Raw genomic sequence first — 17,409 nt, 5'->3', positions numbered from 1 at the left:
GTTTTAGGTAATCGATTTCTCTGGATTATGTCTAGTCTGCCTAACTAGGTACAACCTGTTTCAAGGCATACATTTTTATGCAAAATAAACAATAACATGACTACCTACTGAATAATTTATAATACAGTTACACAATATTTAATTTTAATATTTATTATTTAGGAATACATAGAATCGACCTTTCTGAATTGGATAACACCAATATCTAATTTTTCCAAAATTGTGGACTGGCTGAAAAACTCTGAACAACCAAAAAAATTCGTAAAATTTCATATCTGATGAACATAATGCTTGGGGAAAAGCACGTAACTTGCTTCATTTGATTTTGAAGGGCAAGATTGAGGTTCGCCGAAGGGCTGGAAGAATACAGATGTCCTGGCTGGAAGAAGACAGATGTCCTGGCTGCCTAATATTCGATACTGAACTGGACCGTGGAATGGATTTTCTGGGCAGCACAAGACCGAGAGACCTTCGACAGAAAGATTGCCGACGTTGAAAATACCTAACAAGGGACTTAGAGTAAAAGGAGAAGAAATTAATATTTACAATGCTTGCATTATACAAATTTACTAGCAAGTCTGAAGGTTGGTGCACGAAAATGAGAAATTATCAAAAAACTTTGTAGATAAAGTAAATCTCAGTCTCCTGTGGCTTAGTAATTTAATACCCAACACGATTTACAAATAACTGACAATTATCCACTTGAAGGAGAGATTGATGTCTAGATTCTGCGTTCGCTGTAGCTCAGTACTCGCGTCACTCTTTAGGACCTCAGGAGTTTAGATCATAATCATAATTACGATGACTTTAAACTTGAAATTAATTTAGTGTAATGGAAAAAAGTAAGAATGAAGAGCCGCAAGAACTGGTAAGACATAAAAAAAACATTGGGAAGATGCATGATTACAAATAATCGTTGTAAGCAATCTTTAACCCATCACACGATTTTTTTAAAATTGAACAATCATTAAAAAAGTGTTTGTGTAATAAGTAGGTACAGTTTTTCTATGTCTCGATTGTTATTCCGCGTAATCGTGTTTCAAACGTGCAACTTGTCCAAATTTTGAGCGTGAGTAGTTTCAAATAAATATTATTTATTCATATAAAGATACATATCATTAAAAAAACGTATTCCTTACTCTATGAGACCAAGAGCCCTGTGTTAAGTTGGAATACAACAAAATGAAATGTTGTTTCTTGGTTATGGTTTGTTTTAATAAATAAAAAATAGTTCCAAAAAAGCATATTGGAAATTGGAGTGAAATATTTTTTTCCAAGTTTATGGCAAATGCTAGAAGATGAAAGCAAAATGCAAGCTAGATTTTAACACCCTACAAGCTTCCAGATTAAATATAAATTTGTTGCAACAGAGAGGGAAAACATTTTTGACAAGGAAAGATGGAAGTCTAGATATTTACAAGGCTTATGACATATCATTGGCTAGTTTAAATAGCCACTTTACACATTGTGTAACATTCACCATTCTGCCTATGTTTAAACATCCACATTTCCTCAACTCTTCCATCTGTTGACTTTTATAAAGTAAAAGAGCTGAAACCTTTATCATGGGGGTGAGATTTATCCGGCTGAATCATTTCACCTACTAGGCAAAGCCTACTGAAAATAATTCATCATTTTTTATACTTCTTCTTATACCAGATAGTTAAATCTACAATATTTAGAGTATGTCCAAATGTTTGTATACACCCTGTCAACAAACATTTGAACATACTCGAAACATTGTTAAATCCATAGTATTAAAAATAGTCCAGAAGGAGCGTAGAATCATATTTGAATACATCGGACTGTGTGTTTAATAATTCCCCCACTATGCCTCACTTTCACCGTGCGCATTCGTGATGCCGCCGCGTAATGTTTCACGATGGGAAAAAATATAATTATAACACAAATGTAAGGAGAAAAAAAACAATCTGTTAATTTCTCTAAAATTTTATTGTGCACGTGGAATTTTTGATTGACACAATAGAGTAGATAAGTAAAGGGTCATTTAATAAGAGTATTTGAATTAATGAACTTTAAACTAATTTTATTTTACATAAAACTGATATTTTTATCTCATGTTAAATATTTTTTTATGTTTCAAAGATAATGTTGGTCAAATGTCCACGATAGAGTTGTTTAATACGAGATCCAATTTTTATTAGTTCTCTCATTAGATGAGCAAAGTAGGGTAAAAAAAAATACTACCCTGGCAACACTAACGAAATGTTCATTTTGTTTCTTCGACAATCTGACAGATAGAAAAATAATTTAATTTTTAAGTAATGCATTTGTTACATACACATTCATTTGCTAATTACACATGAGATGTGATTGCATCCTGTTTCTTTAAGATCCTAGCAGTATTTCTACACTTTTGGACCCAACACGGCATAGTTGAATTCAAATTATTTATATTCAAATTGCGTACCGAGCGACGTCTACAAATAAACTAATGGGTCAAAACGTAAACCTACTCATTTATGAGTAGTTTAGTCGCCTTCTATTTGATGTGGTTTCTGGACTATTCTTAATTCTATGGTTAAATCTTTTAAGCTTAATTTAGCAAAGATTTTAGCGGAATGCGGCAAACTTAAACAATATTTCAGCGGGATGCCATTGCTTGCAATTTCATTTTTAAAGCTAAGTCAAACGAAATTTTAGCGGGATGCGATTGCTCGAAATTTCATTTTTGAGCTAATTAACGCAAGATTTTAGCGGGAAGTAATGAATTTTTATCCTATTTTTGATAAATAAATTGTTTTGTACACGTACATATTTTTATCCCAGTTTAAATAAATTGTCACCATCAAATCTTAAATTTACTATTGATAGTTTTGTTAGTAGTTCATTTTCATAAAACATGGCGACTGGATTTGTTTTGCATCACACCAGGTCAGAAAGCTGAATTACAGTGGTGAATACATCACAGAACACCCAGGCTTGAGAAAACGACATTTAATTTTTGTGAGCTCACCGGGAATCAATCAAGGAACCTCCCGTGCGTAAAGCATTCGTTTTAGTTATTACACCACGGGGAGCCTTTATTTTTTCATGTTTGACAAACATAGGGAAATATCACTTATCTTTTTGAACATTTTTAAAGTAATAAAAGTCTATGAAAAGTTTAGTCTATGTCCAGTAAAAAAAATAATTTGTTACTAATTAGTAGCATAAAACATATTTTACACTTATTTGTTTATAAATTTGTATAAACCACTTTAATTTTTTTAATTGCACTAAATTATTATTACTCAGACATCTTATATGTTCTTTGATTCTAACTTTAAATCAAAAAAAAAAAATTAAAAAATTAAAGTGGTTTATACAAATTTAAAAACAAATAAGTGTAAAATGTCATACCACAAAGTGAAAAATGTTTTTGATAACAATAATATAAAACATATTTTTAAATGTGTAATTTTGAATTCCCGCAAAAATAGTCATTCCATTGGCCACCCCCTAGTACGTCATGATTCACGTTTATTTGTTCCTGACCATTCAAATTTGTTTAGAACATTGTCATGAATCTTGACGTCACAACTATCAAGGCCAAACATGTCGCGTTTTTCTAGGGACTTATTTTTGAAAATTTCTATATGAAAACATTTCTCCACAATATCCATATTGATTATGAAAATACAATTAGTTACTATCCATTTCATATATTTTTATCGGAATTTAAAAAAAAAAATTTTTTGATTTAATTTAAGGAAAAATATAAAGATTTGGAACGAGGAAATTGGGTTTCCAAAACAGAATTCTTACTATCGTGCCTAGGATATGCCATTGGTATCGGAAATGTCTGGCGCTTTCCCTATCTTTGCTATAGAAACGGCGGAGGTAAACTCGTAATCGTATTACTTTTTAATTATTAATTAATTAAATTTAAATAATTTACTTCATTTAACTCATTTTATTTACGTTACAGGAGCCTTTTTGGTGCCTTACTTATTGATGCTGTTTTTATGCGGACTACCATTATACTACCTGGAGACAAGTATTGGACAGTTCTCTAGTGTTGGGTGCATTACGATGTTTAGGATTTCCCCTCTATTCAAAGGTTTGTAAAACAATCATTTTCCGCCTCAGTATAAAGTAACCACAATAAATAAACTTGAGTAAATAAAATTAAATAGAATATGGTATGACATCATGACAGACACATTGACAGATTTATCATTATAGTGAAAATGTTAGGATTCGTTCTGCGTCCTGCCAGGGTTTTCGGAAACAACCGCGTACTAAGAACTCTTTGTAGACTCGAGAGTGGCTCGATGATTTGAGGGCCACATGAACTGAACTACTCACTTATGATAGAGAAAATCCAAAAGAAGTTTCTGAGATATCTCTACATGGGAGAGTGCGGGTATTATTCTTGGCACTACCCAACCAAGTTTCTCCAGGGTATGCTTGGCTGCAACAGTTTACAGACTAGAAGGAATGAGTATTTGACTACACATTTTTATCGATTGTTACGCTGCATGGTCGATAATTCTATGATTATGATGAGCATGGGTTTGTATGTTCTTGATAATTATCTAAGACAGCGTCAGCATAGATTGCTTCATATTCCAATAAACAGGACCAACCAGCAGATGGTTACGCCTATTGGAAGGGTTACCGCTATGCGGAACAACATCGCTCTGTGCCTCGATTATGAACGCTATATTCATCTGTGTATATCGAGACGGTATACTTGACTTCTGTACTATCTGTATCTTACCTCGGTATATTCTACCTACTTGTCATATCGACATCATACGTTCAAAACAAACCAATGGAATGACCGTAAACAATTAGTCCGCGTTCCTATCGTCATTAACATTTAAAATAGTTCTCATTTATATTTTAAATAGGGTTCTGTAATAAAAAGTGCTCACTTCAAAGCGATTATAAACTCCAATAAATCCCAATTTCAGAAAAAAATGCTCGCTTGAACACGAATTTTGTATGACTTTTGGAAATCACCTAGACGGTTCGTTTAACGATCGTCTGTATGTATCTACCGATCGGCTACAAAGCCGGCTCCTTTAATGTCTCGATACATACATTCGGAAAGATAGGAAAACAAATGGAAAAAATACAATGACTAAATTATTTTTTTTTACAATGGTTTGTTAATAGGACAGAACCTAACGACATTATTTTCACATCCAGGCGTTCGTTTTATTAAAGTGACAGTTATGTCGGAATTTTATTCGACTTCAAAATTAACTTATTTCTCTCTCATATTTTTAATAGGCTTTTAAGAAAAAAAGTGCCAACATCAAACGATTAATTGAAAATTTTAATAAATCATAATTAAAGGAAAAATTGCTCGGTGGAACAAAACTTTTGACCCTTTTAATGGTTAGATAAACGTATCGAGGGGTTCTTGACCAATGTACTTACATCAAAACTTGATGGTGGGGGTATCGGTAGTGTACCTTTATAGTCGATCGGGAGACTTTTATCTTCAACTATGACGTCATACTGAAGCTATGTCATTTTAGAGCGTAGATATGTGTACCGTGACGTACGCTTCCCCTTGTTTCATATCGATGTATCTACCCATAACTTGAAAGGGGGGGGGGGGGTCGGTAGTATATCTTTGTAATCGCTGAAGGGAGTTTATCTTCAACTATACCCTTAAGGTGAAGATATGACGTCTTTATCTTCCCATCATAATCGAAGCCCTGGATGTTGATCTGTTCCATGTATCCGAAGGAGTTTTCCGTAGCAGGATTCTCCTAGTACTTTGACAAGAGTCTCTTTTATGTATTTCTTTTATTTTTGTAATATGTGCGTCTTAAATTTTAGTTTGTAATATGTATGTTAATTTGAGATGACTTTTTTTTCATCTTTCCTGTTTAATCATTCTGTCGTGTATATTTAGTTATCTATTGAGAATGAATTGGATACTTCGTAATGTTCTCAACGTAAATAAAAGTTAATAATTAAAAAAAACCATGAAATAAATGAATGATGGTATGTTATGTCTATTGAAAGATGGGTAAATATGGTATGCTAAAGATATCTGAAGTCTGGAAAAAAACTAAAAATTTTAACATTTTGTGTAAACACGTGGAAAAATTTCTCGAGTAAAAAATTATAAATACATCTACTGACACTAGAATTTGGCTTGTAAACTAAAATTTAGATTTTCAAAGCTCACCAAACATTCTAATTACTTTTATTCAATATTTATAAAGAGTTATCATACTTTGTCATCTTTCCACTGACTGATAATATCGTGTCTTGTGTCCTCAATAAACTTTCCAAACTATTCACACAGAACAAAAGTTATTCAAAACGTGGGAAATACAATACCTAAACGAACTACAATGGCAGTAAATACAACTTTCGTGGCGCCTTTTTCGCAAAATATCCCAGAGAAAGACGCTTCGATAAGCATATTCATGAAAATTATTTTCACAAACCACTGTCATACTGAGTACTAGTAATTAATTATGTCCATGGATTAAATTTAAACAGATACAATAGAGTGAGTTGATACTTTTGTCCATAACTTTATAATGGGGGGCCTAATTACCGTAAATTTTAACCAAGAAAGTTTACATCCATTTCGAAGATTTATTAGCGTCAAAATTTCTCTTGGAGTAAGTAAATAACTTTTAGTTTTACATTTATGATCTTCGTCTATATTTCCTTATTTAGATAATGATGCACGAGACACTGTATTCGTACATCAATCTTAATCTAAATTTTATTGAATATTTGTATAACCACTTACCAACTTTTCTATGTCTACCGGTTTCGAGACGTACTCGTTACTTCATCAGGACACCAATTAAACCAACGTGCAAACCAACAGTCACTTACGGAAGGTTCCGGGTTTAATTCCCGGTGAGAACACAAAAATTGTGAAAAAAAATTCTCAAGCCTGGGTGTTTTGTGATATAATTTACCACTGTAATTGGGCCTCCTAGCCTGTTGTGGTGCAAAAATAAAATAAAATAATAAACATGCAAAACCCACTATACACCTTCACCATAGTTGTTGCACAAAAATATAAAACTAACTCGACATGCATTTTAATAAGCACATGCACTGTTTAGGACAAACATGCACTAATTAAATTATGAAAATATTGTACGTTGTTTGAGAAATAGTTGAAAAAAGTAGAGGGAATGGAGAACATTGTATAAAGGACTATATTGAAAGTTTGTTTAGTTATTGATCAAAGGAACATTATTTTTTAAAGCTTTCCTAATGTGAAATATTTCCATATTATTTACTTTTAACCCTTCATTATTTTAATGTAAGATTTTAACTCCTGCATTTTTATTAAAGTCGTGATTTAAATTGATTAGGTGATTTGCTTCTTCTTAATCATTTGTTACATAAAGGCAAGATAACCAGTCTTACGCTCTGGAAAAATTACATCGTGAAAGCATGTTTTTTTAATAAGGAACTTCAGCCCTACGGGAAAATGGATACAGCAAATGTTCTCTTGCGCGCGACAAAAAATTGGAATATTAAATTGTTCGTCACAGTTTCCTGAAAATATGCAAAAAAAAAAAAATATATTTTCATAAAAAATAAATACTTTGAACGACGTCACTAGTTCATATAAATCAACCAATGATAAGGGAGTTATGAAAGATTTCCGGTTTGCTTGCTGTCAATGGACCAATGGGCAGATCTGATCGAGCCTCTGACGCCACTCGCGGAGATATTTTAGAAATAAAAACTTTTTAAAATCATAGCGCTGATAATAAAATATAAAAATATTGAAAAAATAAATGTTGGCTTAGTTTAATAGTCTATTAAAAAATAGTAAAAACCACAGAACTTCTTCATTGCCTGATAGGCAAACGCCCTGACGTACGTGAAGTATTTTAAGGCGTTGGGTTCCCTAATAGGTGAATCAACTTACCCAGATGAATCTCACTCATATCAATAAAGGTTTCAGCTTTTTTATTTTACAAAAGTTAACAAATAGATCATTTGAGGAAATGTAGATGTGGATGTTTAAATATATGCAGAATAGTGAATGTCACGCAGTGTGTGAAAGGCAGCCACTTAAACCATCCAACTCCATGTCATCTAATATTATTATGTATCATTAATTCCGAAAATATGAAAACCCTTTTTTTGATAATGCTGCTTAAAAACAATCGATGGCCCCTTTATAAAAATCATGTTTTGATTGATACAGTTTCTACCTTCTTGGTCAACCGATTTGTTGATCTTGATTTGTATCAACAGTCTCAAATCACGTCAATAAGATTTTATTTCCTTTTATAAAATGTTTTCCATCTTGTTGCAATAAATTTTAATCTTGAAATCTAGCTTCATCTACAAACATTTTTTTAAATTTATTTATTTACTTAAGTTAGTTAATATTACATTGTATATTAACTAATATATTTACAATTATAACAAATACTTATTAAATATTTCTTACATAACTACATTATTACAATAAACATAACATTTTTTTTAAAAATCCGTAAGTTTTCTTTCATTCTTCATACTTTCAGGCATCTCATCATACAGTTTTAACCCTTTATACATTAAGCTATTTTGTGATTTTGTTTTTTTCTTAAGTGGTAGTCTTATCCTATTTCTATTTCTTGTCCTATATTTATGTATATTTCTGTTTAATATAATTTCACTTATAAAATACTTTGGCATGAGATTATTAAACACTTTATATATAAATACAAATACATTATACAATAGTCTTTTCTTTATTCCTATCCAATTCAATTGTTTTCTCATTTTTTCAACACTACTATATTTGCTTTTTTTCAGTATAATTCTCATTGCTCTATTTTGTAGTATTTCAAACTTGTTTATGTCTCCCTCGTTAGCTAAATATAATATAGTAGAGCAATAGTCCCAATGAGGGGCAATTATTGTTTTGTATATAAGTTCTGCACTCTTTTTATTTATTATTTTTCGAATTCTTCATAGGAAGAAAATCTTTTTTGAAATTTTCTTATGTATATATTCAAAGTGTGATGTTAAATTTAATCTGGAGTCAAGAATAATTCCTAAGTATTATTTGGATATGCTCAAAATATTGTTCACGCGTTTTGCGTGTTCTATTGGTATCTTTCTTCTTCTTCAGCCTTATTCTCTCCACTGCTGGATAAAGGCCTCTTCCGAACGTCTCCATTCCTTCCTATCACCAGCTTTTATCGTCCCCCTTTTATCGGCAATAGAGGCAATGTCATCGACCTATCTTTTCTGTGGCCTTCCAACACTTTTTTTGTTTGCCTGTGTTCTCCACTTTTTTCTCCAATTTTGCCTTGCCGAGTGTCCTGCCCACTGCCATTTTAATCTTGCTGCACGATTCATGATATCCACGACTCCGGTTCGGTGCCTTATTTCTTCATTTCTTATTCTGTCTCTTAGACATACACCAAACATCTGTTTTTCCATAAATCGTAGCGTGCATTGCAATTTCTGGCTTCTTTTTTGTGTTACAGACATGGTTTCTAGTCCGTATGTTGTCACCGGCAATATGCACGATTCATATACTTGTCTTTTTAAGCATATAGGGACTAGGGACTTATTTATTTTCTAAAATATATTTTAGTTTGCTGAAGGCACTTAGCCCCATTGGTATATTTATTTCGCCTGTTTATCTGAGAGAGCTCATCCAACCTCTTTCACAACACGGACTATCTATTCGTTCTAGTAACGAGAGAACCCTTTTAATACCCTGTCACCGCTCTAATTTTTTTGCCTCCTCTTTCACAGTAGTAGCCGCTCGATTGTGGAATAATCTACCCACTAACGTTAGAGACGCCCCTTCTTTATTTACATTTAAGTCAAGATTGAAATGTCACTATCTAAATATTTAAATTGTTCCTTTATCCTTCTTCTTTCCTTCCCATCCCCTTTCCTCTCTTCATAGTAAAGTGTTATTTTTTTATACATATATTTATTTTTGTTAATCTTTGTTTTTAATTTTTGTATAAAATTGTAAGATTCAATATGTCCATGTATTTATAATTTTATCAAACTGAACGGTTTGGGTAGGTAGGAAGAAATTGCCTTAAGGCAATATGCCCGCCCTTATATGTATATTTATTGTATATGTATATAAAGTGTCAAATAAATAAATAAATAAATATATTTATATTTAATTAATTTTTTGCAGACCGACGTAATAACCTCAATTATTTTCGTTCTAAATCGTTATGTGAATGTTGTTTCTTCTTTCAGGAGCAGGATACGCAACTATAGTAATCAACGTATTATGTACCGCGTACTACAGTCTCATACTAACGTATCCTTTAATATTTATTAAAAACTCTTTCGAGGCAACATTACCTTGGGAAAACTGTGGAAACTCGTGGAACACAGAACGCTGCGTCAAGGTTATAAATATTCAATTAATTAATTTATCAGTAATATAGATACAGGTCTGTTGTAAATATTTAAAAGTATAAATACATGTTACCAATATCATAAAACGAGTAGTTTGTTTACTGAGAATGTAATTAACAAATTTATTTATCTAATTTGGTAATGTATCCAAAATAAAACAAGTTTATTGGATTGTAATTCTACTTTATTTTTTATAAAATATACAAAGGGTATATTGTGACGCGTTTCGTCTTGTTAGGACATTTTCAAACATATACAAAATATTCCTCTAATATACTCAGTATACCCTAATTGAATTTTAATTACTCTACTTATTTTGGCTTGTATAGAAATCCACAAACATAAAATAGCAATTATTTTTAGTATATAAGGAAACTTTGTAAATATTTAAGTTAGTTTGTTTGAAAATGTCCTAACAAGACGAAACGCGTCACAATATACCCTTTGTATATTTTATAAAAAATAAAGTAGAATTACAATCCAATAAACTTGTTTTATTTTGGATACATTACCAAATTAAATATGGAATTCTACCAATTATCTGCATACACAATAAATAAATAAATTTATCAATGAAACGTTCTTAACATAATTGTAAATAATATTATTTTCGAGGAGTTTTAGGAATAACTAATATATTATTTATTTTATTTTGAATCATGAAATAATGCTCACATAAAAATACTCTTATGTCTGAAGGAACTTTATTTTAAAATCATTCAATTCAATTGTTATTATGTAATTTTAAATTCTCTACTGTTACTGTTATGAATTTTAAAATAAAGATTCCAGTCTCGAAGATTTTGCAAACGCGCCGAAACCCTTCACTGGTTATTCCAAATTTGTATCACTCTTCTTTTTTTTTATGATAAAGTAACATGAATTTCCACCATGAATTTTCACAAACAAACTTGAATATTTTTCTTTTGAATGAAAGGGAATGATGATGATGACAAGCATCACGCCATTGTAGGGGAAGGCAGAGATAATAAAACGCCTAATGAATACCTTACTGCTCACCCACCCGCATTTACTGGGCTTATGAACTGTCATTGCTAGTTTATAGTTAAATTCCCTAGCAGATTTAACCCAGTAATTTATTTGTTTTATTATTTTTTTCAATTATTTATTTAAACGCCTTGTAGGCTTTTAAATGTTTTACATATAATTTATATATAAAGAACAGACATGTATTTTACCTTAGAGTATAAGTATTTTACAGAAAAGTAGCAATAAATTAAAATGAAGTAATAAGAAAAAGAAAATAAAAAATATGTAAAAAATAATCTTACATATAGTACATAAATACAAAAATTAACAGACGTTATTTTTTTCTCATCGGTTTTATTTAAAGAATCTTAAAATTAGAATAAATAAGAAAAGTAATAATTAAGAATACAGATATAAGTTAACAATATTTTGAGTTTGTCCAAATTTTTGTAGACAAGGTCATAAGCCCTGTAGATGCCTACACTTCTATATTACCTTCTCTTAAATGTTCTTCATCTCTGTTGTAATATGTTAAGATATAAGTTAATAAAACGTATGCAATTTAAAGCAACATCGTATTATTAAAGTATTTAAATTTGGAGATAATAAATTGATACACTGCCTTTTCAAATTCAATAGTGTTGTATTAAATATATCTATATCATTTGTGTATTCATTTGCAAACATATGAATTCTCCTTATAGGCGAGTGTGCACTGTAGTTTGTTGTAGATACATTTATAAAGAAGAGTTTATTAAATCGAGTAATCCAGCCGGGCACTCGCAAGTTATTTAGTTTTAACAGCTCGGATCTGTCAAATACTGAATTCAACATTTTAAATAAAAATAACATCATTTAATTTTCTTCTAGTTTCTAATGTATGTGAATTTAAATATTTATTTTAGTATGTATAATTAATATGTTACACTGGAATACCTAATTTGAAATTAACGAAACGTAAAAATTTATGTTGAACTCTTTCGATATTATTTATATGCACCTTATAATATGGTGATCATATGACCGAGTTGTATTCAAGTTGGCTACGTACTAAAGCAATATATACCATTTTCATTACATAGACTGATACCCGTATGCACAGACAAAACTTAAGGTAAGGCAAGTACATTCTAATTTCAAATGCAGAGAATAACCCGAAGGTGAAGACAATATAATGTACTTTCCTCACCTTAAGGTTTGTCTCTGCATACGGGTATGAGTCTAAGTCTCTAATCGTTCGCAACAGAAATCCGAGAGTTTTCGTGCTTTTATTAGTAATGCTCTGTATATGTTTAATGAAGTTTAATTTTTCATCAAACATAATACCAAGATTAGTCATTTCGGTCACTCGCTCCAAATTTATAGAGTAGTTGAAAGCAATTGGGTTCTTATTTTGGCAAAAAGTCAAAACGTTGCATTTGGCAACATTAAGGAATAAATTGTTTTTTTCACACCATACATTCAAACACTTTAAGTTAGATTGCAGATTTTCGCAATGATTTATGTTTGTTACCTCTCTATATATTTTAATATCATCAGCAAACAGCAAAACTTCAGCATCTCAGAAACATGATGTTATGTTGTTTACAAAAATTAAAAACAATGTAGGACCCAGATGACAATAATATTCTAAAAACATTTTAGAACATGCGTAAAATATAGTTGACATTTTTTAAATTACAGATTACAGATGGTGATGATTTTATTATGAGGAACATTTCAAACACACTAAGTTCTATAAAAACGCCATCCGACGAGTATTTTCAGTAAGCGAAATATGTTTTTTTTTCAGAACTCTTCGAAAGCGATGACGTATAATTAAATGGACACGTTACTAGCGCGTAATATACGGCGTTTTAATTCGTAGGTAATTTACCTAATTCTCTAACGTACTTTCGTCGTGATCAGACGTATGCTGCGAAGCATAATGCCGCCGCGTGTGATAAAAAAATCAATAATTACATTCTAACAATGAAAAACAGTACCTACGTGATCTCGTACATATTTTTTTTTGCACCACAACAGGCCAGGAGGCCCAATTACTACAGTGGTGAATTACAGCGCAGACCACCCAGGTTTAATACAAATCATCGGGAATCGAACCCGGAACCTTCCGTGCGTGAGTCAAGCGTTTTGACCACTACACCACGGAGGCCGCCGCTATATTTCATTTCGTTAGTAAATGCAACCTAATTTATTTGATAAGTAGATAATTTGTTATATTTTTCTACATTTAAGACATTTTGGACGTACCTAAGTACGTAAAAAAAATAACAATGCCGGCTGCAAGCAGAATTATACTTGTCGCATTCAAATAACGTGTCTATTTATACGTCTGAGTTTTGAAGAATTCAAATTTAAATCTGAGATATTGTTTATATTTAAAGCATTAACTTTTTGGTCAAACATTTCAATAAATGTTACTAAATACATATATGTATATCCACTTACCGACTTTTATATGTCTAGCGATTTAGATACGTGCCTGTCTCTTTATCGAGACATTCATAACACTCACATGATAATCCCGTTGAAAAATAATATTCCATTAATCAATAATTAAATAATCTTTTAATATATATCAACGCTTAGTAAATTCATATTCCTCCCTTCCTCCCATCCTCTTTTTTCAACTATTTTATCCCACGAGATTAAATGTTTTTTATTTTATAATTTTTGTTTTATTTTATGTTTTTTATTTATTCATTGCACGTTGGCGTTAACTTCTAATAGCATGTGTCCTATCAACATATTGGTTTTGTATTTTTGAGCAACTGCTATGGTGAAGGTGTATGGTGCAATTTGCACGTCAGTGTAATGAGTGTCCTGACGAAGACACGGCTACGTCTACGAAACCAGTAGACATAGAAAAGTTGGTAGATGATTACGTACAATTCACATTTAGTATAAAAATCTATTCGCTTTGAGATAATAAAACCGTTTTTTTTTGTTTTTCTTCCAGTAACGCAGTCCTGGAGATATCAGAAGGAATTGATGATGTGGGTTCTGTAGTGTGGCACCTGATGTTTGGTAACTTATTTGCTTGGATAGTGATGTTTGCCTGTATTGCCAAGGGCGTGAAATCTGTTGGAAAGGTGGTATACTTCACGGCAACCTTTCCGTTCTTCGTCCTCGTGGTCCTCTTCATCCGTGGTGTCACCCTTCCTGGAGCGATGGACGGAATCTACTTTTACATTTACCCTCAATGGAATCAACTATTCAATTTAAGAGTAAGTGTTACTACATTTTCTTAATTCATTTTTACAACAGTGCCTGCCCAAAATACATTGATTATACACACAGGTTGATACAAAAATACGTATACCTATTGAAGTGGAGAACTAGACTGTTGATATAACTCATCTTATGCATTAATCGTAATAACATAATATTATGTGATACGTGCAATTATTTGTAAGAGTTAATTTTTATAAAAGAACTTATAAGATTTTGTTTAATTATATGTACGACAAAAAATATAGGGAATAGAGAGTGTCTACTCCTACAGCCATTCCTCAGAGGACTAATTGCAAATTTCAATAGAATCTCAAACAGGTGGAAAAATGTGGATGTCTTAACATGAACAGAATCGCACATGTTACACTATGTGATAACCTAATTGACCCAACGATAGGTCTAAAACCCATCAGACTACCATATTCACTTCCCGAAAAATGTTTTCCATTTCAGATATCAGAACTGCACTGAATTTATAATTAAACGTGTATTACATTCTAGCAATCTTACAAGTAATATGCCTTTGTTTAATGTTAAATCTACGTATGGTCCTTAATTTCAGTATGGTTTTTTCAGGTTTGGGCCGATGCAGCTATTCAAATATTTTATTCGCTGGGGCCAGGTTGGGGCGGTATTATCAACATGGCCAGTTACAACAAATTTAACAATGATAATTTGTCGTAAGTATTTTTAAACAAAATAAACTTGTTTCCAACAAGATCCCGCTGTCCCGGGTACTTGACACTGTTTGACGACCTCTCGCTTGTCTGGAGAACAATAAATTCACTATCGGTCATTTGAGGATGGTGTCGTCATGAACGTGTATACATCAAACGGATATAGCAGGAAGAATAAAAATATTTTCTAAATAAACACTATGCACTTTTTTTACCGTTTTAGTGATTCCATAATAGTCCCCATAATAAACTGTGCTACAAGTATATTCGCCGGTTTCTCAGTTTTCTCTGTGATTGGCTTCATGGCTCATAGGACTGGACTCGCCATTGAAGATGTTGCTGCTGCCGGGCCCTCCCTCGTGTTCGTGACGTATCCTGCTGCCATTACTATGCTACCCTGGTCCAACTTATGGTCAATACTCTTTTTCGCCATGCTGTTCTTCCTCGGTATCGACTCTTGCGTAAGTTTAATCTTACTGTATATCTCCTTTGAGTGAGACAAATTGTCTAAATACTCGATTTTGAATAATTTTTATCAATACCATAATGTTGTGCCCTAAGATTTCAATAACAATATATAAAATTTAATAAATATTACTTGTTGAGTTTGAGAGAACACTAACTTTATTTCAATAATAATTCTTTGATTTCAGTTTGTTCAACTGGAAGCCATAATATCGGCGATAATAGATGAGCATCCGGCTCTTTTGAAATGGAAAACTACCGTTGCATTCCTGGCATGTACTATGTTTTTCGGTTTATCAATTATATGCACCACAAATGTTAGTATCCTTTGTCTTATTTTACCAAATCTTTGGAATAACAAGTGATTCTCTAACACGATTGCTATTTTCAATGAGTTCTATATGTTGCAGGCTGGAATTTATATAGTACAGTTAATGGACTGGTACTGCGCCTCTATTGGAATTATATTTATTTGCCTGATTGAGATAGTAATTGTCGGTTGGACATATGGGTATAATAATTTTGTTCGGGATATCCAGTTTATGAATGGCCGCAGTGTTCATTGGGTTTGGAAAATGTGCTGGAAATATGTCACACCCGCCATATTAACTGTGAGTATTTTATTTTCAATACATTTTAGAAAGACTAGCGGCATCCATCATCAAATGTGATTATTATTACATGTTTTAGTTTATTTTCATCACTACTATCGTATGGAATGGCGATCTCACTTATTTGGACCATCCCTATCCTGAATGGAGCAAATTCCTCGGCTGGTGTTTATGTCTGTCTTCCATTATTTGTATACCAGCATACATGATTTACTATCTTGTATTCTGCTCTGAAGGGTCCTTACTTGAGGTATGTACGAGCATAATCACACAAATGAATAGATAAAATCAATTCGTTATATTTGCATTGACTTCGTAATGTTTTTTTATATAAAGTACTTAATAATGCGTACATTATTTATCACAACTCGCTTTTTGGCAGTTGTGCATATTTTTTTCTTTTACGATCAAAATATTATAAATATTTAAATAGGTGTTTTTAAATCACCATTAGGTGTGACTTCCTTTTATTTTTTTAGCGTATCAAAAAGTCCCTTCGCCCTTGTGAACATTGGGGACCAGCTAATCAAGATACTGCAAATCAGTGGAGAGATATTATTTCTGCACCAATAGAGGTGACAATAGAATTGACTAATAATACTTTATAGCTACTGCTTAAATACACAACAACTTTCCTTCCGATTATACTAATATTTCGTTATTATTATAACATATATCATTTTGCAATTATATATGTAATTCAAGGTAAAGCATTTTGTTATTGTATTATATTTGTGCTGATTAATTTATACACCTGTTTCTATTATCAGGATTCGTTACACTTTCTAATAACACTTTAAAAAACTCATCATCATTTCCCTATCCGGACACAATGGTGCATAAGGCATTGTATTGGTACTCCAATGCAACAAATCATAATCATTTGATACATGAAGACAAGTACATCAATGTAGTCCAAGGACTTTATAGATGGACTTGTTATTCGATCGAAAATTACAGCGGATATCATCAATCAAAAAAATATTACTTTTGCACTCTGTTGGCTATCGCTCCCTACTCCTCAGAAATGGTAAGTAAATGCTCTTACCACTACATAACCACAACCTTTTCAGCAGGGT

General features: G+C 31.9%; 1 protein-coding gene across 7 annotated transcripts; it reads left to right on the top strand.

Annotated features, from left to right (window-relative positions):
• The first annotated feature begins 746 nt into the window (after nt 1-746).
• LOC148273670 (sodium- and chloride-dependent glycine transporter 1-like) lies at nt 747-17,241 on the top strand. Of its 7 annotated transcripts, XM_088238377.1 has the most exons (13): nt 760-868; nt 3,714-3,843; nt 3,932-4,063; nt 10,186-10,340; nt 13,024-13,106; nt 14,303-14,570; nt 15,154-15,257; nt 15,478-15,715; nt 15,908-16,036; nt 16,130-16,330; nt 16,410-16,580; nt 16,810-16,905; nt 17,101-17,241. In XM_088238377.1, exons 1-13 carry the CDS (start codon nt 833-835, stop codon nt 17,128-17,130), a joined length of 1,773 nt encoding a protein of 590 aa, XP_088094503.1. In that variant the 5' UTR covers nt 760-832; the 3' UTR covers nt 17,131-17,241. The 7 variants fall into 7 exon arrangements, with proteins under 7 accessions (XP_088094502.1, XP_088094508.1, XP_088094509.1 ...); XM_088238376.1 differs by lacking the exon at nt 17,101-17,241 and having other exon boundaries at nt 747-868; nt 16,810-17,040; XM_088238378.1 differs by lacking the exon at nt 17,101-17,241 and having other exon boundaries at nt 15,568-15,715; nt 16,810-17,040.
• The last annotated feature ends 168 nt before the right edge of the window (nt 17,242-17,409 follow it).

Source organism: Micrasema longulum, unplaced genomic scaffold (assembly GCF_059751315.1).
Source record: "Micrasema longulum isolate JH-2025_06_02 unplaced genomic scaffold, ASM5975131v1 h1tg001877l, whole genome shotgun sequence".
Classification (NCBI taxonomy): domain Eukaryota; kingdom Metazoa; phylum Arthropoda; class Insecta; order Trichoptera; family Brachycentridae; genus Micrasema; species Micrasema longulum.
The sequence above is the reverse complement of the archived record's forward strand: the minus strand, read 5'-3'. Positions and strand labels throughout refer to the sequence as shown.